Source organism: Nicotiana tabacum, chromosome 5 (genome assembly GCF_000715075.1).
Source record: "Nicotiana tabacum cultivar K326 chromosome 5, ASM71507v2, whole genome shotgun sequence".
NCBI lineage: Eukaryota > Viridiplantae > Streptophyta > Magnoliopsida > Solanales > Solanaceae > Nicotiana > Nicotiana tabacum.
In genome coordinates, this window is record NC_134084.1 from 34,572,417 (window position 1) to 34,597,185 (window position 24,769).

General features: G+C 37.7%; 1 protein-coding gene across 1 annotated transcript; it reads right to left on the reverse strand.

The window, feature by feature from the left end:
- Positions 1-6,856: 6,856 nt before the first annotated feature.
- Positions 6,857-24,729, reverse strand: LOC107785842 (inositol 1,3,4-trisphosphate 5/6-kinase 4). The gene is made up of 13 exons (XM_075253461.1): positions 24,430-24,729; positions 22,927-22,962; positions 22,394-22,592; positions 21,861-21,881; positions 21,565-21,659; positions 11,931-11,999; positions 11,458-11,660; positions 10,402-10,555; positions 9,054-9,167; positions 8,687-8,749; positions 8,170-8,315; positions 7,947-8,091; positions 6,857-7,202 (listed from the first exon to the last, which is right to left on the reverse strand). The coding sequence occupies exons 1-13, from the start codon at positions 24,670-24,672 to the stop codon at positions 7,047-7,049; spliced, it is 1,644 nt and encodes a 547-aa protein (XP_075109562.1). The 5' UTR covers positions 24,673-24,729; the 3' UTR covers positions 6,857-7,046.
- Between the last annotated feature and the right edge of the window lie 40 nt (positions 24,730-24,769).

The window sequence follows — 24,769 nt, forward strand, 5'->3', positions numbered from 1 at the left end:
ATTAGTAAGGTAAGGTTTAGCCCGATTTGTGTTGCCTTGGTCCTATGCCTTTGGAAAATATCCACACGGTTATGAGATTATATGCCCTCGTGAGACGTTGCCGACAGCTACACCATGAATCCTCTACATGAGGCTATCATCATAAGACAGTGTGAGGCGCAGAGGAGTGATTATATAGCCAAGGCATATGGGTAACAAAACCGGTGCTATTGTCCCCCTTATTTGTACTTTTCCTATTTGTTGTATTTTTCTGTTCTTTTATTAATAAAAAACTTAGCCCTAGGCGCTTGCCTAGCGGATTGCCAAAAAAAAACCCAGGTTCCCCAAATTTCACCCTTAATTTCCTTAATTTCTAAATCTAATCCATGAAATAATAGCATAGGAATGAGTTTCAAGTCCAAATTCCTTACCTCAACGAAGTTCCCTTGAAATCCCTCTTTCATATCGCCCAAAAGCTCCAAGCCGAAGTCCAAAAATGGTGAAATAACCCAAAATTCACGAAGGACTCTTTTTAATTCTTCTGCCCAGTTGTTCTGCATCTGTGGCACCATTGCCGCTTCTGGAGTACCGCATATGCAGTCTATCCTCCGCTTCTGCGGAAATCACTTAACGGACCAATTCCGCATCTGCGGTCCACGCTCCGCACCTGCGACTCCGCAGGTACGTCAAAATGCCGCATCTGTGGTTCCTAACTCTTCCTCCCAAATCCACTTTTCCGGCTCCCCCTTCCGCACGTACGGTGCCACACCTGCGGTCCCCAAACCGCAAGTGCGAAAACACCAGAAGCAGCAAATTTCAGCAGCTGCAATAACATCTCAACTCCTTCGTCAACCATCCGAAATCACCCTGAGGCCCCCGGGACCTCAACCAAAAGCACAAACATGTCCTAATACCTTATTCGAACTTGCTCCAATCATCAAAATACCTCAAACAACATCAAATCACCCAAACACCTCGGAATCAAGCCAAACTTTCTAAAATCTTCCAAATTACGCTTCCGATCACAAACCCAACCAAACCACATCCGAATGACCTGAATTTTTGCACACACATCTCAAATGATACAACAGAACTACTGCAACTCTCAGAATTCCATTCTGACCCCTATATCAAAATCTCGCCTACCAACCGGAAATTGCCAAAATATCAACTTCGTCAATTCAAGCCTAAATCTACTCCAAACCTCCAAAACCCATTCCGATCACGCTCCTAAGTCATAAATTACCTCCCGAAGCTAACCAAACCATCGGAACTTACATCCAAGCCCTCTAACACATAGGTCAACATCCGATTGACTTTTCTAACTTAAACTTCCTTAAAGAGACTAAGTGTCTCAAACCTTACCAAAAATCATTCTGGATTCGATCCGACCGACCCGATACCACAAAACACGGATAACGAAGCATAAAGAAGCAGAAATGGGAAAAACGGAGCGGTAACTCATGAGACGATTGGTCGGGTCATCACACCTTGCCAATTATGATCATTAGCAGTAAAGTTGTTTAGCAAAAGTTGTATTTCACTATATGGTCTCGCCATGCAGCTACCTCCACAAGTTGAATCAAGATTCATCATTGAAGTCTCATCTAATCCATCAACAAAAGTATGGCCCAATACCTCATCAGTCTGACAATGATGTGAACAGTCTCGGAGTAGTTTCTTGTATCTTTCCCAAGCTTGGCGAAGAGTCTCACCATCCCATTGTTGAAACCCAAGAATCTGGTTCCGCAAAGACTTTGTCTTTTTATTGGGGAAAAACTTGATTAAGAATTTCTTTGCTAAATCATCCCAAGTATGGATTGAATTAGCAGGCTCCTTTTGCAACCATTCTTTAGCTTCCCCCCAACAATGAAAAAGGAAACAAGGTCAGTCTGACATAGTCCTTGGAAACATTTGGATAGTTGTAAGTATCCGTGATTTCCAAAAAATTCTGAATGTGCCTCTGCGGGTCTTCATGAGATAGACTTACATATTGCCTAGTGGACTGAATCAGTTGTACCATGTACTGTTTAAGCTCAAAGTGACCAGTGATATCAGGCTTCACAATAGCCTGAGTCATATTAGCAAGATTTGGCCTTGCAGCTTCTATCACCGGACGCCCTCCATTACCTGCCATCGTTGTTGGCTGTGGTTGAACTAAAATGTCCAACTCTCTTTCTGTTTTGTATCTAACTTCCAACTCCTTCCTCGCTCTATGAAGTGTTCTTTCAATTTCAGGATCAAGAGGGAAGAGATTGCTTGTGCTTCTACTCCTCCACATTCAAGAGAAGAGCATGCGTGACACAAACAAAGTGAACTAAAAATTGATGCTTAAACAAATAGCTAATAAAAGCTTAACTCAGTCAAGTAGCTAATTTCTAATTCCCCGGCAACGGCGTCAAAAACTTGTTGCGACCAAAACACTCATGCAAGTGTGCGCGATCGTCAAGTAATATAGTAATAAGTAAAGTTTTGTTCCCATGAGGAATTATGATCAACTTATCGACTGATGCAAACTCAAACAATTATCAATTCAAGCTCATTCATCACAAAATACATAAATAATCAACTTACAATTTAAATAGTAATAAAACAATAATACAACGCAAAGTTTACTACACTACTTATACAATTTTCTTTTAACAATTAATAAAAGAGATATTCTATAGTCATGGGCTTGCTAGAGATCATGCTACGCTTTTAGCTTAAGAATGATTTATTGAATTATCTGGGTTATTGATTATAGGGCTAATAATACCCATAAGAATCTGACGAATTCTTATGCGCCTATTTAAGTTAAATTAATACCTATATTTCTATGGCATTAATATTAACTCAAATGCATTTACAATTCCTATTTTTCAACCAAACAAGGCAATTAAGTATATTTCTATCTTAATCGTTAATCTTTCACCGGATGCCGAGGATTAAGATCTTGTTCTATTAGATTCTATATGCAATCAAGAATTTCCTTTTTCAAGTTTAACTCAAGATTCATAAATAGTATTTCACTGTTAGCTACGCAGTAAAATAATTAACAGCATAATCAAATAAACAACCCATAACGATAAATTCAAGATCATTAATTTAAGCTTCAAACAATATAATCATCTAACACTCATGATCCCAGAATGTTTGGGTTTTTAGCCACTCATATTCATACAAACATCAACAATATAACTCTTAAACATCAAATAAATAGATACTAGAAGAAAGTTTAGAAAATCTCTTTTAATCCTTGCTCCAAAGTGTTGTTCCTCTTGATTTTGATACTTGAAGATGAATCTCCTCTTCTTCTTCTCTCTAAAATCAGGTTTGATCCGTCAATAATGGCTACTTTACCCATTTTAATCGTGTAAGAATGGATTTTGATAATTATGCCCTTTTAAGACAGAAATAGAATAGTTCTGTAATTTTTACACGTCCGCGGCGCCCTGTGCGACGCGTATATGGATTGGTCAGAGGCAGAATACAATTTAGCGGAGCAGAAAATTTTTTTTGCTGGAAATGCACTGTCGCGGCGCCCACGCGGCGCGGCAGTGTAATTTTCTGCGCTGCTTTGTTTTTTCTTTTGTTTTTCTCTTCGGGCTTGCTATGCGACCCCCGAACACGATCCCGACATGACTTATTTAGCTTTTAATTAGACTTTAAAGCCCCAAATTAATCAAATTCATCCCAAATTTAATTCTTAAGTCGAAATCTCTTCCTGCAAGGCATAAAGCATGAATTTAGTACAATTCATTAATATTTAAGCTCAAACCTTTGTAAAAATACAATAATTAAAGTGTTGTTACAACGACTAAAATACGAGTTTTTAGCATATGATCAGGAACCAGTAACCTTCTCTGAAGCCATAAAAGACGGTCGTTGGAGGGCGGCAATGACACAGGAAATACAAGCATTAAAAAAAATAAGGGCAAATACCTTAAATCACCCCTAAACTTGGCTAAGATTATTAGTATCCTCCCCGAACTATGTCCGGTCTTAATTATCCCCCTCAACTTGGCCTTTTGAGAGCCATTACCTCCCTAGACGCTAATGTGGCAAAAAGTATTGGTGCACTCACCTGCCACGTGGATTTTTCTGTCTATATGACATTTTTTGAAAAATAAAATAGTTTTTACCTTTTTAAGAATATTACTTTTTAGATAATTTTTTTCGAATACAATTTATAATAAAATTTGGATATAACTACATTATTTAGGCTAAATATTTTTATTTGGCCAAAAATAATAAAGTTTTAGTTAATCTTTTTTTGAATTTGACCTGAAAATAAAGATTTATACAATTGAAATAAATAGTCAAGGCATCTAAAAACTTATAAAAAATACATAGTTTGAAATTAATTATTTTAGCTCTAAATTACGGTGCTCTAAAAAAAATTAAAACAGATGTTACCTAAAAAAGTAAAAATAAATAGTCATTGCATCAAAAGAAGAAATAAAAAGAGTGTACAATTGTAAGAAATTACAAGTGCAATTGTACGCTCTTTTCATTTCTTCTTTTGATGCAATGACTATTTATTTCAACTATGTATTTTTTATAACTTTTTAGATGTCTTGTCTATTTATTTCAATTGTATAAATCTTTATTTTCAGGTCAAATTCAAAAAAAGATTAACTAAAACTTTATTATTTTTGGCCAAATAAAAATATTTAGCTTAAATAATGTAGTTATATCTAAGTTTTATTATAAAAATTTTTCGAAAAAAATTATCTAAAAAAGTAATATTCTTAAAAAGGTAAAAAAAATATTTTATTTTTCAAAAAATGCCACATAGACAGAAAAACCCACGTGGCAGGCGAGTGCACCCACACTTTTTGCCACATTGGCGTCTAGGGCCCTCAAAAGGCCAAATTGAGGGAGGTAATTAAGACCGGGCATAGTTCGGGGAGGATGCCAATAATCTGAACCAAGTTTAGGGGTGGTTTTTTTAGGGGTGGTTCAAGGTATTTTGCCAAAAAATAAGACATGGGTGTTAATTGATTTGCCTTTCGGGAAAAAAGCTCTGGGTTGCAGGTGGGTCTACAAGGTAAAATACAACTCCGACGGTACAGTAAAATGCTATAAAGCCCATCTGGTCATATTCGGAAATCATCATATAGAAGGAATCAATTACCAAAAAAAGAAGAAGGAATCGATTACACATATACATTTGCGCAGGTGGCCAAGATGGTGACCATGCGGGTTTTCTTAGCAGTGGCAGCAGCGAAGAACTGGAAATTGCATCAAATGGACATGCATAATGCTTTCTTACACGGGAACCTTCGAGAATATATATATATATATTGCTTCCTGGATTTTAGGTTATGAGTCCGTCAAAGGTTTGTCGACTTCGAAAATCACTTTATATTCAATTATATATGGTTAGACACATATTATACATATATTATATAGTTATTGGCTATTTTTAGTTTTTAATATTTGGATGAACGATTAAGTCTTCTATGTTACAATAAAGTTCTCGTCTTTTGCCTTTGCAATGAACATAATTATTCAGACATTAATCAACTCATTTCATGGTGTTGGCCTAAGTTCCAACACATACAAGGCCAAACTAATAATCTCTCACACGGTGAGTAACTTCTACCCTAAAATAATATATTTTGACCCAGTGTTGGGTGGTTTCTCCGATTTCACTCTATTTGAGCTATATATCTTAATTCTTAAGTCCTTAACTTTGGCGGAAAGGACTAATAGGCCTCAAATCTAACACAGATCTTTTCTAGTACATTTTATTTCAACTAGGATTTGAATCCTAATTTCCTACTTGGATGTATATGCATCAATATAGATGTTTTCTATATGCTCCACCTTAGCAGCCTCAAGTTGGAAGATGCAGAACCACATTCTTCAAACCTCAAGTAATCCTATCTGAGCTCTGTTTAGACAACATGAAAATAGGACAAAGTATGGCCTTTGGTAAAAACTTATCCGACCAGGTGTCTATATCGGAGCAAGAAATTACTTAACCATGATTAAGTGATAAATGTGTATATAAACGGCATATATCTTACATTTATTGATTTGGTATAAACATTGAATAGAAATAAAAATTTACCTGTGATGTTTTAGGAATCAAAATGTTGGGGTTAAAAAAAACAGAACAAATTCATCTTTTTTCCCCCTTTAAATCCAAAAGTTCAGACACCAAAAAGTATTAGAAGAGATAACCAACTTCCCGATATTTCAAATTAAACATACATGATTGAGATGGAACTTGTACATTACGCTTGAAAGAATCCTCATAATTAGCTATGTGGCATAAACTCCAAATAGTTAAGGTGAAATACATGAACGCTGTTAATTTGGCAACGATTTATATTTAGCTGCCTCAACGGCGGCTTGTACTTAACAGATACTTCAACCTTACTCAATTCCTTTCTTATTTTATCTTTTTAAAAAAAACCTCCCTCCCAATATCTTCTTTCCCTCTTTTTTGTTCTGTTTCAGAACACAGTGATATGGTGGTTTCTGAAAATGATATAAAAATAAGAAAAATATGTGATGGTGGCCAAACTTTTCTGTGATGGTGTGTTGAGTTGAGAAGAAGAGGACTAAGAGGTGTTGGCCACCGCAAACGAGAAGAAGGTTAGGGAGGAGGTGGTAGCTGAATTCGTTATGGTGGCTGATTTCTTTGTGGCGGCGGCAGTTTTGGGGGGGTTAATGGCGGTAGGGTGATGTTTGAAATGTTTTTTTTAATGGGGTTCTTGAATTTCTCACGCACCTAAGAGAAGAACCAGTTTGTTTGACATGTCAGCTTTTTGTGTTTAATAGGCACACATTAAGTGAGATTGGAGTATCTAATAGGTACAAGCCTCAGGTGAGGTGGCTCGGTGAAAATTGTTGCAGGATCGTTTATGTATTTCGCCAATAGTTAATGTTCAAAATTTGAACCTTCATTGAGACAGTGTATACATACATACATACCTCTAATAAGCTGAACAGAATGAAATAGGATTTCAATTTTACAGAATAAGTTACAGTTGTTACCGTGAATAGCAAAAGAAAAGTTGGTAATCAGCATCTGTAAGATGACATTTTTATTAGTGATGCTACTAAGAATATTACAATAGGATTGCTGCTTCTGTGCTCTTTTTTCCAGTCAGCTTCTCCTTTATGGCTTCCCAGAATGTGGGTATTGCAACCTCATCTGGAACTTCCTTAAATGATGGAAGGTAATTTACATCAACGATGACATGGTCACCAGTGCCTTCCTGGATCTGAAATTTCATTGAAAAGTTATATCACGAAGTGTGCTGCTCGAGCAATATTCTCTTTAGACTATCACTCCCTTCCGTTTTAGTTATTTGGGGTAAAATCCTCAGCTTGGACCAAGGATTAGGAGCTGAGATTTTGGAACTTCTAGTTCAGAGTGAAACAATTTCATCCCTACATCCCAAAGACTAATATGCAACTACAAAACTAATCATGAAAGGGGAAACATAGGCAGAGAAGAGGGCCTGCTGATAGAGTTAAGTCTGTTTCTAGTATTTATTTATTTGTTTATTTTAACACTACATTGCTGATTGAAAAGCACAAAGGCCCTCTCTTCACTGTGGACAAAACGCAGAATGACAACACTACAGAAGGGAGAGTCGAGGAAGAATTCATTTGTTATGGAGAGATCTTTCTCTATCTAGAGGTTGTTACTACTAAGAGCTTTGGCAAAACGATAGGGATAAATTATACGCATTATGTGCTTATCCACAATCACAGGGTCAACCTGGCTTATTTGACATCTTGCCAATGCAGCTCTGGCAAGATCATTGGACAATTCAGTCTTACCACAAGTAAAAGCATTTTAGAGGGATGTTTTATAGAGCATAAATTTAAGCAATGAATTTTATCATTAACAGCTACCGATGGAGGATCTTTTATATATTTATCTTCTTAGAAAATAAATGAAAAAAAAATAATCAACTAGAATATAGGTTGTAAGGGGTGAGGAATATGAAAGTACTCACCACAACATCAAAGCCAAAGATGGTAAGGTCAAGCACCCTTCTCAACCAATTTGCAGCATCAGTGACTAGCTGCTGATCAATTCGATTATTATCGTCATGTTGGCTTTTTTGCTGATTGTCTTTGTCAACAGGTAGAGATTTTAAGCTGCAAAAATAGGTCTTCTTAAGGCATAGAAAGGGCTTATTACTATAACAGACTGGGGAATTTAAGGTGGTAAAATACCTATCAAAAAGTAATGGCTTCAGCTCCTTTTCTTCAGCTAACTTTATCAAGATATCTGCATTAGGTGTAGACTTCTTAATTGCGAAGAAAATCTTCTTCCCTACAACGTAAAACTTGAACATAGTGGATGAATGATCCACATATTCCTGCAGTTACACTTGAGTTCATATTTAACTCGAAGGAGAAAGCTAACATTAGCAGGAAATAATTCATCTAGATGACAAATATGGAGATCCTTTCAACAATCAACAAAGATGCAAACCAAAATGGACATGCAAATTAACTGTCCTTTGCACAACATTATGTGCTTCTGAAACACTCTCGCTAATCTAATCAGTATCTGATACAATCAAGCTGCCTACCCATTGCCATTTGCATATAATGAAAGTGTCCTACATATCAATGAGAAAATATGCAATACCTTTCACAAACGCACTAATGTAGAATGTTCAAGTTAAACCAGTTCTACCATTCAAGTTGCTGATTAAAAGATAATGAGATATAGCCCTTTGCTTACCTGCACAATAGCTGGAAGAGGGACATTGAGGTCTTTGTAGCTGTCTGCCTTAAAGACAATAGCCTGTCCATTAAGAATTCAAGATAAGACTGCCATAATAGACAAATCACTTATCAAATAAAAAGTTGCAAAATCAGTCGACAATTCACATGACAAATGAAAAAGAAAGGAAGATATATAAAGGCAAAGCTTAGAGCTGAAGCATAGACAGTCCATACAAGATTAAAATTTTCTATAACATCAAACAGAGGAATGCATAATGCCAAATTAAACCTTCTACAGAGTAAGACGTTTAAAATATAAATGTAGAGAAGAAAGAGGGGAGACCAAGAATATTATTCATGCTGGATTGAGAACTCAGCATTACCATGCTGTGAGCATCAGCAACTCCACAAGCAACTTGGGGTTTTACAATGTTTGGAAGTGACAGTTTTGCATCGGCTATCCTGTCTTCCAATTTGGGCTCACGAAAATCGAGAACCTGCACAAAGAAGCACATGTTACATCAAATATCTACCAAGTAGAGAAAAGTAATTTTCACATACCCACAGTTTTATATGATAAATGATGAGATGAGTAGTGGACTACTATGAGCTTGTGTTCCAGCATTTCCTTTTATGTTTGGGTTCAAAGTTTGGTTTTAGAGCATTAGATCATGAGGCAAAAGGAGCTTCACATTAACAACTGCATAAGAAGATCCTAATCTTGAAGCTATATAGGGATATAGATAAAATCTTGAAATTTTTGTGTGTAATTAGATTTTTCAACTTTAAATTTAACCTACCCGAGCTAAGCAGTGATAAGAACAGAACAAAATGACTAACTTTATAGAAAAACAGTAAAAGGCAAACTCTTGAATGCAGTGTTCCAAACCTAATGATGACAGAAAAGAACGTTGTCCCCTTAAACTGTGCAGACAGCACAAACAACCCAAGATAACATATAGATGAATTATATTTCTTAGATTGCACCAAAATGCATCAGGGTAAATTTCAACTAGAAAGAAATTGGTCATAATGAAGAAACAACAAAAACCTGAAAACGATGCATAAACAACTACATACCATATAGTTGAATATCAAACAAATGAGAGCCATGGGATGATAAAACCCGTGGCATACAATTCAATTAAAATGATTCTTCGTAGAATAACGTTTCCTTCCTATTGTACTGGTTTTATTGTCAGGTAAGGCCCTATGATAACCATATCAACTACTGCATTGTCTGGTCAAATTCCATTGTAAAAGCAATTTTATCCCAACAAAGCAAGATCGATTTAGATTGGGCTTTCTTTTACAAGCCAAAAAGCTGACTGATCTTTCTCACATAAAGTGGGAAAAGCCTTAAACTGACTCCTGGACTAACCACACTGATCCACTAATGTTATCTCCATTTAAAGACTCCATCACCTCAGATTCCAGAAACTCTATATCACTTGATCCCACTCAAAACACATTGTTATAATAAGATCTGATAATTTTAAATTATGACCCCTGGTCTGTGGTCATATACTTTGTGGGAATTGAGACCCCAAAATAAGGCCTTGCTTAACATAGCTTCTGGAAAGTGGGCTGCTGAATGAAGAAAATAAGAAACAGATGAAGCAATTATGAAAGATCAATAAGGAAAAGATTAGGGATTGAAGTCTCAAAGATTTCACAGGTTTTTCTAAAGATAATATAAGCATAACATGTGTTACATTTAGCAAAAAGGACCTTTAGAAAATGGGGACCCCTGATTTTACTGCAGCTTTTGGTGTTAAGATTTTCCAAACCACCTAGAATCTGCTGTATTTTCAACCTATCAAGAACAGGATAAATGTTGCTGAATGGGTCAATCACACAACAGTCAGGATGGCATCTGATGTACCTGAGCAGAAAATAATTGCAGGAGTTTTAGTGAAATTTAAACCAACTCTCTGGCATGAAACTCAAACAGAGTTTCTAAAAAGTTCACAAACTTACATCCAATTTACAGAAATTATTTCAACCATCATCACCAGTTCAAGCTGAAAAAATGTGGTGCAATGCATGTTTCAGATATAGAGACAGATGCCATAAACAATCAGACAAAAAAAGAACATGCAAAAATATTAAAGATGTCATTTGGCTGCTTCGGAAGAAAGTTATTTCCATCAAGAAAGTACAAGGATCTACGAACAGCATCCACATTTTGTTATCAACAAATGAATCAATATCAAAGAGGCTATGAGAGAATGAATGAAAGCATTAAATTTTTTTGATTGCTCCAGGTCATCATGACCCTTGCAGAGCAGTTCTAAGGTAAAGTGAGAAAAAAATTTCAACTGAAAGGGCATATAGCTCTCTGATCTAAACATGGACTAGGGGCACATAGTTAGAGCTAGCTAAAACTTTCTTAGCGTCTGCTTCTTCTTATTAATAATATTTATCTTTAGGCTTTTTAGTTCTAGCTCAAACAATAGGGTTTCTTTGCACTCATAGCAGTCCTCTGTAGGCTCCATTGATTTCCTTGAACAACTTAAAGCTTCGACATGTTGATTAAAGATGAGCTTAGTTGGGTAGACTTCCAATGTCTGGTATATAACTATGAAATTTATCTCGTTCAGTTGTCAAAACAGATGATGCTAAGGCGATTCACAGAAAGAAATGACAAAAATCATCGAGATTCTAATCAGGTAGTTGCAACAGAAATTTTAAGGTGATTAAAGGAGAGATACTAAGGAATGTTCACCCTTTTTTGTATTCTGCAGTAAATTATTAACCGATAATAAGTTAATAGCAGGAAGTCACCTTTGTAACTGTTCCATGCCCTCTGTATAAGCAACTTTGTTTTCAAAATCTGAAGAGCTGCTCATTTCAACAGCAATGATGTCATCGGTTGATTTATGTAGAACGCCGTCAACTTCTTTTAACTGCCATGATATAGGGAGCTCGTAGTTAAGGGCCACAAAAGTTAACCCGTTTGGTGTAGGATTTAAGGGGAATGCACCTCTCTGCAAAGCATAAAGAACATGTCAATTTCCAAGTATAACATAGGGTGAAAAAGCTTCACATTAGGATCCTTCCTTAGTCAAGTACAAAGCACTAGTAATATTCCATCATTTACACCAGCTTAAAAATCCTACTTTAAATATTTGAAGCCGGGTCATGGAGAAGACATATACAAGGCATCGATTATTTGAGAAGATGCGAGAAGTTTGGACGGTGACGACCATTTATGTGTAATAAGTAAATTCTTAACTCATTTTGCCACCAGAACTGACCTTGGCAAAATCTTCTTCACGAGAAGGCTTCATCAAGTAACCAACTGTCTTGACTTCCTTGCCCATTGCCTGCTTCTTCCAACAGCATAAAATAAAGAAACCGTTAGAACATTAATCATCACTCTGTCAAACAATTCCTAAAGGATACAAGTCCTTTTCTCCTGTATTTATCTATGACTTAAGAGTTTAGTATGGTTTAGATGAAATTAAAATGGCTCTAGAGTGCCTGCCAGTGAACAAATAAATAAAAGGAAATCTGTTCCCCGAATATGTTTCTTATGCATCAGTAATGGCATTTTAATAAGCTGCAATTTCCCAATAAAGATTCTTGGTTACTTGAAACCTTTAGAAGAAGAATATTCACTCTGTCAAAATTCAAGATTAGTATTACTCTATCAGTAAGTAAAAATTTCTCTCTCTACTTTCAAGCTCTCAGGCACACTCCCCGAGGAGCCTGGGAACAAGGAATCTTAGGTTTCCATGAACACCATTAGAAAGCCCTCAAAATTCCGACCACTCCACTGAAATTTTTCCGACGAAGAAGCTGCCACGCAACGCCACGCGCGGCACTTTCCGGTGACCTAGTCGCCACACGCCGGGCGCGTGAGCCCTTTCCCGGCAGCTTTTCAAAAAAAAAATTTTGGACAGCTTCCTCTACTGATAATTCCGACCAGATCTGTACAATTTTTTCAGATTTCTGACGACTTTTATTTTTTCCGGGGAGCGGGGAACCTCTGTTTAGTCCAGATTTCAGTTTCTTTTACCTCAACAGCTCAACTGTGATAACCATCAAACACTCCTTATAATTTCCATAACCTGAGCAGCTGGGTAGTACAATATGGGAGACAACCGGAGTTATTTCAACGCAGGATTCAAATCTTTTGACATCACCAGATGGAATTCCAACAAAGATGTATGGTTCGAATGGGTGAAGAGAAGCCGCAGCATGATGAGACGTTCATCCATGGGCAGAAAGGCAATGGAATGGATTTGTTTTGTACTTAAAGAAGCGTCGACAGATCAAATGAATTTAGTGAAGCGATGGAAGTACAAGGAACATATGACAGAACATTTCTGTACCAGGAAATTCAACGTTCATGGAAGATATATGAGCATTCTGTCACTGAAGGGAGAAGGGAGGTCTGTTATTATAATTCCAGAGTTAGCTTTGAATGCAGGTTGGAAAGACATAGCAGTTAAGATAGAAAGATTCACACATCAGATCCCCAAAATGAATCCCACAGTCCCACCTAGAATCACTGTGGACAATTATCCTTATGTCAAAGCAATCAAGGAGAGTAAATGGCAATCCAATACCCTTCGTGAGGCAAAGGTCGGCATAAACAATGGAGATATCTCTGTTGTGGAACCGACAGGTAGCGAGGATTCTGGTTTACTAAAAAGATGCATTGTCGGGTTTTTTGGGAAAGAAATCAACGAGAGACCCACTTTAGCAGACATAAGGCGATGGGCTAGTGCTTCATGGAACAAAGCATATGGAGTAAACATGTATGAAATGACAGGCAACATATTTCTATTTGAATTTCCAAACAGATTCATGGCAGAGCAGATTTTGCAAGGAGACTGGAGATGGAAAAAGTTCAAGCTTCACAATTCCAAACTCACAAATTGCGGAAACATGCTGGATTAGAGCCATGGGGATTCCTTTACATCTATGGTCACAAAAGATCTTCAAAGAAATAGGAGATCTCTGTGGGGGATGGATAGCTACTGAAGAAGAAACTGATCTCAAAAATCATCTTAAGTGGGCAAGAATTAAAATTGTTGGTGATGGCAGAAAGATTCCCAATGAGGTTGGGATTGAAAGAGACGGTATCAAATTTTTCATCCCAATCTGGGCCGAAAGAAAGGCAAGATTTGAGCTGAAGATGCAAGAAAACGAACAATGTTTTGAAGCAGAGAGATATTTGAACAATCAAGTGGGATGCACCATATTGCAAAACACTGATAAAGGAAAGGCAAGTGTTCAACTTACACATGGTTCGAGTTCGATAAATCGGAGCAGTAAAGTGACAAACAACGAGCTGAAATCCTATGACTCCGATTTGGCTGCACAAGTCATTTTTAATGATCTCTCGTGTGAGTTTTCTGATGATATTAGGCTGAAGCCTTATATTGAGGAAATGGGAGGACCTTCGTACTTGGAGGCAAAAGAGTCCAGTCCAAGGGATCCAATCTCCAATGCAAACCTTGAAAGTATGCCAAAGGCAACACTTAACAGTTGCAGTCAGCCAAAAGGTGGAGCAGAGATAGCAAGACTGGAACAGAAGGCAGGGGAGCAGATCATAAACACAAAAATGGGGGAAGATCAAGCTGGAAGTGCTTTGGAACAACTAAAACACTTTAGCTCTATCCAAGATTGGGAAATCGAGGAGGTGACTCCTATAGCAGTTCAGCAACACAACCCATTAATGGATAAAGACATGAATGCAACACTATGGGTCCATCAAAATATGATCAAATTGGGGAAAATGTTTAGAGTAGATTTTCAAGGCCATGAAAAAGAAGCATTGGAGTTGTTAATGCAAATTGACAGTTGCAGACAGGTTAGAAGGGTGGAGACAGAGTTGGAGGTGAAGAAACAAAGGTTCAAAGGATTACTGGAATTAAAAGGATTAACTTCGTTTGATGTCAAATTCAAGAGTGACGGGAAAAGGAGTAGGGGAAGAGATCTATCAATCATTTCAATATGAAGATCAAAGTAATTTCCTAGAATGTAAGGGGATTAAACGACAAGAAGAAAAGGGAAATCATAAAAAGTCAAGTGCAGAACTGGAGGACAGACATATGCATGCAAGAGACAAAAGTGGAGGGGGATATCAAGGAAATAGTCAATCAAATATGGGGTGGTAGATGGGTGAAGTATGCAAGTTTAGAAGCTAGCGACACGAGAGGGGGGATTTTGTTATTATGGGATTGCAGAGTATGGAATGGGGAGGTGTTACAGACTGGTGCATACACTTTGACTTGCAAGTTCGAGGCTCTTTTACAGAATTTTCAATGTCACATAACAGGAGTGTATGCCCCAAATTGTAGAATGGAAAGGAAAATAGTATGGAGAGAAATTGGTGCAGTGAGAGGATTGATGGAATGTCCTTGGGCGGTTTGTGGTGATTTTAACGTTACAAGGTACCCTTCTGAACGGGAATGTTCAAGGAGGTCCAGAGCGATGGTGGAATTCTCGGATTTTATAGAAGATATGGAGTTGATAGATCTTTGACTTGAAGGAGGTTGCTATACTTGGTTCAAAAGGGACAATCATACAACCGCTTCAAGAATTGATAGATTTCTCATTTTAGAAGAATGGGATGAAAGCTTCAGAAACATCAAGCAAACTATCCAACAAAGGCTGATTTCTGACCACACCTGTGGCTCTATACTGTGGTGCTTGGGAACAAGCTAAATCATACTTTAAGTTTGAAAATTGGTGGCTGAATGTGGAAGGTTTTGATGACAGAATTAGAGACTGGTGGACATCTTTTGAATTCTCAGGAAGACCAGATTACATTTTAGCTTGCAAGTTAAAAGCTCTCAAGGGCAAGCTAAAAGAATGGAGCAGAAGTTGTGAAGGTAATTTGGGATTGAAAAAATCAAAATTGTTGAGTCAACTCGCAGGTTTTGAGGCAACACAACAACTAAGAGCGCTGACAGAGGAGGAATCAGTGAGGAAAGCAGTTACTCTAATGGAGATTGAGGAACAACTCAAGAATGAAGAAAGTGCATGGAGACAGAAATCAAGAGCTCTGTGGCTCAAAGAAGGGGACAGGAATACAAAATTTTTCCATCGTACTGCCAATGCACACAAGAGAAACAACAACATTGATCAACTATCGATTCGGCATGAAGTAGTCGAGGATCCAACCAGAATAGAGAACGAGATTATTGAATTCTACAAGGGGTTATACACAGAACCTGAAGAGTGGAGACCAATGGTCAATTTCGAAAATAGCCCAAGAATTTCTGAATCAGAGAGGGAGTCTTTACAGAGTACCTTTGAGGAACAAGAAGTTTTGAGCTGTCTGAAGATGTGTGCAAGTGACAAGGCCCCAGGTCCGGATGGATACACAATGGGTTTTTTCATAAAGTGTTAGGACATTTTGAAGGAAGACATCATGGAGGCCTTCAACAACTTCCATTCTCAGGAGATGTTTGAGAAAAGCTTCAATGCAACATATATAGCTTTGATTCCAAAGAAGACAGGTGCGAAAGAATTGAGAAATTTCAGACCGATCAGTCTGATAGGGAGCTTCTACAAACTGCTCTCAAAAGTCTTGACTGAAAGACTTAAGAGGGTGGTAGGGAAAATTGTCGATGCTCAACAAATGGCTTTCATCAAAGGAAGACAAATAATAGATGCAGTGTTGATTGCCAACGAAGCTGTGGATTCAAGAATAAAAAAAAAAAGAACCTGGAATCTTATGCAAATTAGATATTGAGAAGGCCTATGATCATGTAAATTGGAGCTTCCTACTCAGAATGCTAGAACTAATGGGTTTTGGGCAGAAATGGAATAGATGGATGAAATTTTGCATATCTACTGTAACATTCTCCATTCTCATAAATGGATCTCCTAAAGGTTTTTTCCATTCACACAGAGGTCTAAGACAAGGTGATCCTTTATCTCCCTTTCTATTCATTATAGCCATGGAAGGATTGAACAACATGATCAAAACGGCTAAAGTCAGTGGATGGGTTAAAGGATTTGAGGTAAACAGGAGTGGGGCAAACAATCTAGAGATCACACATCTCCAATATGCTGATGATACTCTAGTCTTTTGTGACGCTGAAAAGGAACAACTTAGATTCCTAATGATCATTTTGGTCTTATTTGAGGGAGTCTCAGGATTACACATCAACTGGAGAAAGAGCAATATTTTCCCAATTAATGAAGTTAACAACATGGAGCAACTGACACAGATATTGGGATGAGAAGTTGGGTCCCTACCAACTGTTTACCTTGGGATGCCTCTTGGTGCAAGATCCAAATCAAAAGAGATCTGGAATTCAGTCATAGAAAAGTGTGAGAAGAAGTTGTCAAAATGGAAATCGCAATACCTATCATTGGGGGGCAGGCTAGTTCTAATCAACTTAGTATTAGACTCACTTCCTACTTATATAATGTCTTTGTTCCCAATTCCAGCCGGCATTTTACAGAGATTGGATAAACCACGAAGATCATTCCTTTGGCAAGGTAATAAGGAGAAAAAGGTCTTCCATTTAGTTAAATGGAAGACACTCACAATGGCTAAAAAACAAGGTGGTTTAGGAATAAGGAATTTGAAGAATCAAAGCAAGGCTCTTAGAATGAAATGGTTATGGAAGTACTCTCAAGAACCCCAATCTTTATGGGGCAAAGTGATCAAAGCTAAGTATGGTGAGGAAAATAACTGGGTGTCAAAAAAAGTCAGAACATCATATGGAGTAAGTGTGTGGAAATCCATCAGAGAACTTTGGCCTATAATGAAGAACCACTCCTCCATAAGAGTGAACAACGGAAGGAACACATCATTCTGGAATGATAACTGGTTAGGACACGGAAGCTTAAAGGAAAGATACCCCGATATGTTTGGTTTAGCACAAAACCAGCATAGGACAGTAGCTGATATGAGGAGTCATCAAGGATGGGAAATCGCTCTCAGAAGACAGTTGAATGACTGGGAGATAACAAGATTAGCTGACCTTTACAAAGAGCTAGAAGCATTTAAAGGATTACAGGAAGGGTTTGATTCACTTTGGTGTCAGATACACAACAGAGGGGTTTACCGGGTGAAGGATGCATATAAGATTTTGAATCATAATCATCAACAGGTAGACTCATGGCCTTGGAAACATATATGGAAAACAAAGATTCCATACAAGGTAGCATGCTTCACTTGGCTACTAGCAAAGGAGGCGGTATTAACCCAGGATAATCTCATAAAAAGGGGAATTTCTCTGTGTTCAAGATGTTTTTTATGTGGGGAAAATGCTGAAACTGTCACCCATTTATTTCTACATTGCAAGATTACAGACCAACTATGGAAAATCTTTATTAGTCTTAGGGGTATTTCATGGTCAATGCCATACAGGGTTAAAGATGTTCTTTATAGCTGGGAAGAAGCTGGAGCTGAAGCAACTAGTAGAGATAGATGGAGGACTGTCCCGGCTTGTAACTAGTGGACAGTTTGGAGGGAAAGGAATGCTAGATGTTTTGAAGATAGAAGTAATCCAGTGCAGAAGATCAAACTCAATTGTATTCTTCTTTTTTGTTTTTGGTGTAAACAGATTTACACAGAAGATACATTGACAATCATAGACGTACTAGGATCTTGCTAGGTCTCAAATCAGAACATCTACTAATCCTCTTCATGTAAATTTGGTTTTCAGTGCAACCTATGTACTGATGTTTCTAATATATACAATAGTTACCAATTAAAAAAAAAATATTCACTCTGTCAAACAATTCCTAAGGGATACAAATTTATTTCTCCAGTATTTAACTGTAATTTAAGAGTTCAGTATGGTTTAGATGGAATTAAAATGGCTCTAGCGTGCCTGCCCGTGAATAAATAAATAAAAAGAATCTGTTCACGAAATATGTTTCTTATGCATCAGTAACAGCATTTTAATCGGCTGCGATTTCCCACTAAAGATTATTTTTTTATGCTTGCTTTGGATAGGATTCATCCAGCTGCAGCAGAATCTATGTTAACAACTTTTAGAAATCAAACTCTTCCACATATCTGGACATAGCCTCTTCCTCCAATTTGCATTCTTTCTACTCTAGACTAACCATATACGAGGATCATACCAGGAATCAAAAGCCTCAGCAAAATCTGAAGCCATCTTAAAAAAGCCCCTCAAGAATTGATTGGATGCCATAATGATCAGCAGTTAAGCCAATCATGAGCAACTAATTCATATGGAATTTAAGAGAACTGCAAAAGTAATGAATGGTGGTGATTTTTAGCAAATCTTGTGTTTATCCAAAGACATGCACCACCATTCCATAAATGCATCAAAAATTGGAGGGTCGTGGTCATCATGTACCCATGCGAATGAACCTACCAGCTCACCATAAACACTAAATAATCACCATAGCCCAACCATCCAACCCAAAAAGATTAAAAGAAAAAACTAAAACTGACACTAAAGTAATCAGCAACAAAATACATTGATCAAGTTAGACGTCCTTTCCAGTCCAATAAACCACTGCATAACCCTCATTGACCACAGTGAAAAGGAGAGAGAGGTAAGAAATTCATGCACTATAGCTGCAGATATTGGGAAAAAGTGGAGATAGAAAGTAAAAGGATGGCCTGTTCGTCATGGTGGCAGAATCTGGCTCATATGTACACATAGTAGCACCAACTTTCTGAAAACAATGGTGGATCAAATGGTCTAGCAAATGACATAGTAGTATACTCCATGCTGAGAGCCAAGAGGGAAATACAACAGAGATTTGGCAACAAGGTGCAGCCTTTCAGAGAAAAGTAACTGTAGCTAGTACGATCTCCAAGAGGGAGGGTGAAGGACCGACATCATCATATCGCCATATGAGTGAGGATTATAGAGAAATATTATGGGGAAGGGGGTGGGGGTGTTTAGTAACGACATCATTTAAAGCAACAACAACAACAACAAACCCAGTTTGATCCCAACAAGTGGAGTCTGGGGAGGGTAGTTTGTACGCAGACCTTACCCCAACCTAATGCAGGTAGAGAGGTTGTTTCCAATAGACCCTCGGCGACATCATTTAAAGCATGAATTGGATATAACATAAGTTTGACTTTTTGTAAGCATACTTGGAGTAGTAACGACACCCTCAGTCATGTCCTTCCGACAATCTTTAGCAAATTGAGCTAGAAAGCTATTGCAATCACTCTGGTACATCGGACACAAAACAGTGGAACTTCTTTTGTTTTTATAATCGCGGTGTCTGGGCTAGCTTGCGCGCACCTCGACTAATTCTACGGGATACCTGCTACCTCCCACTAGCAACAGGTACCAGGTAACTCTGTCTAACAAGGCTTGAATAGATGGGAAGATATCACATAGTGCTTTTGCCTCCGCTGGGATTTGGACCCGAGACCTCATGGTTCTTAACTCATTTCATTGACCACTAGGCCACATCCTTGGGTGATAGACAGTGGAACTTTTCGAATTTAAGATTCTAGAGAAACTTATAGGATAGGGAGAGTTACAAATGTCATGGAACTACTATACAAGCAAAGCATTACATGCAGACCAGGATGCCTAGAAATGAAATGGGAGGGGAAGCGAAATTAGTTTGATGAGGTCCTTCTTCCACCAACTATTAAGGACAAAAGATACAATGTTTCCACACCCATCCATGTAGATTCCCAGCACCGAAGAAGGGAAAATCTTTCACTTGGCCAATAACAAGGGTTCTGCAAGGGCAACCATCTATACAACCCCCACCCCCCCCAAAAAAAAAAATCACTTAAAGGATGCTGGTTAATTACGAAAGAAATTCTTTCTTAATCTAGGGAGTTCCTTTTCGTTAAGCGCATTGAACCAGGAGTGGACATTATCATCATCTGCAGAAAAATCCAGATCCTCTTTCATCATTAGCTAAAGTGGAATAGTATGACTGGCTTTCCAGAAAATAAGACGAAACCCGCTTTATCGATATGATAAACATGTGCTCAAAAAGACCTCCTAAACCCCCCGCCAAGCGATCGAGTTTAGTCTGATTTTGCTGTAGAAGTAGCTCCTACTCCAGACCGACTTCAAGCAAAGAAAGGATTGGGCAATTCCGCAGGTTCTTACGCTTACCTTATTATTAAGGGGAAAGGGCTTTTTTATAGATGTTGAGGGGGCATTCTTACATCTGAATACGAGGAAAAGAAAGATAACATATCTTAGCTGGTGATACATGGGGTGTTACATTGTAAACGCTCGGGAGAAGACGTCGACCACTAGTTGTTAAACTACCAGGTTTCTAGTCATTTATGGTGGATGGTACTGAATCTGTTCGGAATACAGTAGGCAATGTCGGTTATAACCAAGGATGTGATGTTCATGTAGGTTTTTTAGAAGAAGGAAAGAAGACATAGATGTAACCCCTTTCACCATCATGTCAGTACTTCGGAAGTGAAAACTAAAAAATTTAAAAGTGTGAAAATTGATATTTCTACAAATGAGGAACTGTCTTTTGTTTCTTGTCAATTTTTGGTACAACATGAGCTTCATGTTAGTATAGATGATCCAGGGTTAGTTGTATAGAACCAAACATCCGTGATACAACATGAGGTTCAAATTAGTATAGATGATTAGGGGTTATTTGTATAGAACCATACATCCACACCTCCATGTAGGCTCTGTACTTTCGTATGCCACTTGTATAGCGGGATTCTCCTGCTACATTAATAAAATTATTACTTTACTAATAAAAGTAAAAAAGTTCCTGTTGAAAGCTAGAGGATGCCATGGAAGCTGGGCCTGGAGAAAATTTCATGATACAAACTAACAGTACCTTCAGCAAGGAATGAATGCCCAAATGTTTCAGAGAAGCCATTATGGTGAAGTGATTATGCAGTTTCCCAGCAAATCTTTGTTTAAGCAGTTTAAGGATGCCAAATGCAAATGAGTACACAGTATTTCTTCTCACCTTCTTATTCAAACTGCAGATAGTCAGAGGCAATTCTTCAAGTTTGTTAATGAAAATCTTCCCTGGATTTTCAGTTCCAGGACTATATTCAACATCTGACATGAATGTAGAAATTTTAAGATTCAGAAGAAGATAACAATTTTACCACTTGAGAGAAGTCAACAAATTTCCTCAATATGGCATTGCAACAGAAATTCACAAGCTAGAATGAAAGAGTTCCCTAGAGAATGAGAAGGAAAATCCCTTAATATGCTTGAAACTAATTGTCTGAAGGGAAGATAGTTGTGAGCTTATACCTGACGGTTTTCCCGGAGATCCTGCAAAAATAGGTCAGGTGATGAGATGTTTGCAAGCACAGTACGTGAAAGAATGAGAACAAACTTTCCACCCACAGTTACTACAGATATCAAACCTTCTGTCAATAATTATCATACCCACTCACCTCAATCAAAAAAATCATGCATATGTTGGTAAAGATTAAAGAATTTAGTTCGGTAACGTAAGGGATTTTAACTTCTTTGAGATAAGTGCAGCCTTTGAGAGTTTTGGAACCTTTTCATGGAGAACAAATTTGAAATCCAATCTGAGCTTCAAAAGGAACATTTTAAGTGCTAGGGTTTGGAGGGAAATACATTTGAAAGTAGGTTGCTTAAAAGCTAAAAACTATCAATCATTTAGTAACAATTATAGGAAACATCTTAAACTTTTTTCTCAGAAAACTTCATGTAATTTCTTCTTAATTCTCTTTTCCTTTTTCTTTAAGTTATCAGTGCGTAGGTGGCTTATCAAAAAGAAAAAAGCACAAACTTTTCATTGCATTGGAACTCACGAAGAACGGTGAACAGCCAGTCAGAACTTATCAATGGGGAAATCTCCTCGTCCATGTAACTGGAAACTACATGCATATAACTTCCAGAATGGTCGCCCCATGCTAGTGAAACCTCACTTACAAAGTTGTCTATGGTTGTTGACTGAAAGACAAAACAATTGTAGGAATATAATCTTGCTTTTTCTTGGAGCAGGCGCACCTATAACAAACAGTTGCAACTGTTTGAGTTTCAATATCTCTGAAAAACAGTGCACATCATTACACTAGTGCCACTTTATAAGGTGAACAAAATTGGGATTTGAGAAGTTAAAGAAAATATAGCAAGGACCAAATTTTGGAGTAAAATGTAGAAATAGAAAGAAAAGGATATAAAAGCTATTGATGAGGACATTTCAAACCGCTTCGATAGGCAGGGAAAGTATGAGACAGTAGGCGCAAAGTGCAAACATTTCTTTGCACAAAGCCATCTCAGTTAAAGAATATTGCACCAAAAAATACAAAAGAAAGCAATACAAAAACAAAAAGGCCATCACCTTATAAGCAGAAAGATCAGGTTCATAAGATATACCCTGCATAAATTGAAATATATAACATTTCAGTCATATAATCAAACAATTCCTTCACTACCACAAATAATTAAAGGGAGAAAAACAATTCTCACAACCCACAAATCTAATTATTTCAGCAATGCAACATTTTTCCATAAAAGAATCAACTTTACCCAATTCAGAATAACACAAAAAAACCAATATGACATAATTAGATAGAACAGTAATTAGTATCAAGCTATTGTAAAGAAAGCACTCAGAAGGCATACAACCACAAAGAAGACAAATGAAAGTCTCCTTTTGGGCATGTAACTTCTGAGTTCTGACAACTCTCACCCTCCACCCTCCACCCTCACCCTCACCCTCATCCAACATTTTTCCATAAAAGAATCAACTTTACCCAATTCAGAATAACACAAAAAAACCAATATGACATAATTAGATAGAACAGTAATTAGTATCAAGCTATTGTAAAGAAAGCACTCAGAAGGCATACAACCACAAAGAAGACAAATGAAAGTCTCCTTTTGGGCATGTAACTTCTGAGTTCTGACAACTCTCACCCTCCACCCTCACCCTCACCCTCACCCTCACCCTCATCCCCACCTACCCACAAAAGAATCAACTTTACCCAATTCAGAATAACACAAAAGAACCAATATGAGAACAGTAATTAGTATCAAGCTATTGTAAAGAAAGCACTCAGAAGGCATACAACCACAAAGAAGACAAATGAAAGTCTCCTTTTGGGCATGTAACTTCTGAGTTCTGACAACTTATGTCTATGTGAGTTACAAACCCTAGATAAGGAATGAGGGGTGGAAGAGACAACCCGATAAAGCAAAATGAATACATATGATTCATATAGTATTTGAGATTGAGACTTAGAGTGTGTTTGGTGTGGACGAGTCCAATTTTCCCATGTTTGGTTGTAATGTTTTGGAAAATATTTTCCTTAAGAATACATTTTCCTCTAATTTCTAATTTCTCAAAAATGACAAGAAACTCTCTCATGCCATATCCATCTGTTGGTTCCCACCCTCCTACTGCCACTGCCACCTTGCTCAACCCACCGCGTCCCACTCTCACTCTCCACCCTCACCCTCATCCCCACCTACCCACACCCTACCCCCATACCCACCCCCACTCCAACCTCCAAAAGTTAGTTAATTTGTCACCAGAAAATTATTTTCTGCTTACTTCCTTAGTACCAAACACACCCTTAGTTGATTAATTGATCGATTGAATGATTGCATGTGATCGCACCAATCAAAAAATGTAGTCCAACTATAATAACTGAGCTGAATAGAGCAAAATGCATACAGAAAATTCATAACACACCTAAATTTGTTATTACAAAATGATTAATCATGATTTGTGACTTCGGGCCAATCAAGAATGAATTTTGGGAATTCCACAATATATTGCAAGAATTTAAAAGAGAACAATAAATGCAAAAAAAAATTATATAGAGGAGTGTTTACATACAGTGAGGATTTTGGAGTAACGAAGCTGGCGAAGAATATAATCAGCTCCAGGCCCAAGAGAGACACTTCCATTTTCATCATCATTTTTATCGGCTGCCAACAGAACTGAAGCGTCCAGCACTATACCTTTCACCCCACACATTCTTCTCTTTCTCTCTCTCTCACACACACACACACACTGTGTTTCTCTTCTGTTTTCTGCAAAGTTTGCTTTTGCATAGAACTGCGTGAGTTTAGCGTTCATCCAGCATAAAAGTGGAACTTTTCGGAGTTTTCTGTAAGTTGCAAATGTTTGGCTAGGTCCCTAACTCTTTTTATCATGTCTATTACATCCTCGGCTT

What these genes read in the sequence shown, in the direction of transcription:
- LOC107785842 (XM_075253461.1), bottom strand. Translation starts at nt 24,672, where the DNA reads ATGAACGCTAAACTCACGCAGTTCTATGCAAAAGCAAACTTTGCAGAA. An exon ending in CTGGCTGTTCACCGTTCTTC is followed by an intron (nt 21,882 to 22,393) that starts GTGAGTTCCAAT and finishes CTATTTTTGCAG; the next exon opens with GATCTCCGGGAAAACCGTCA. An exon ending in TCTTTGGCTTTGATGTTGTG is followed by an intron (nt 7,203 to 7,946) that starts GTGAGTACTTTC and finishes ATGAAATTTCAG; the next exon opens with ATCCAGGAAGGCACTGGTGA.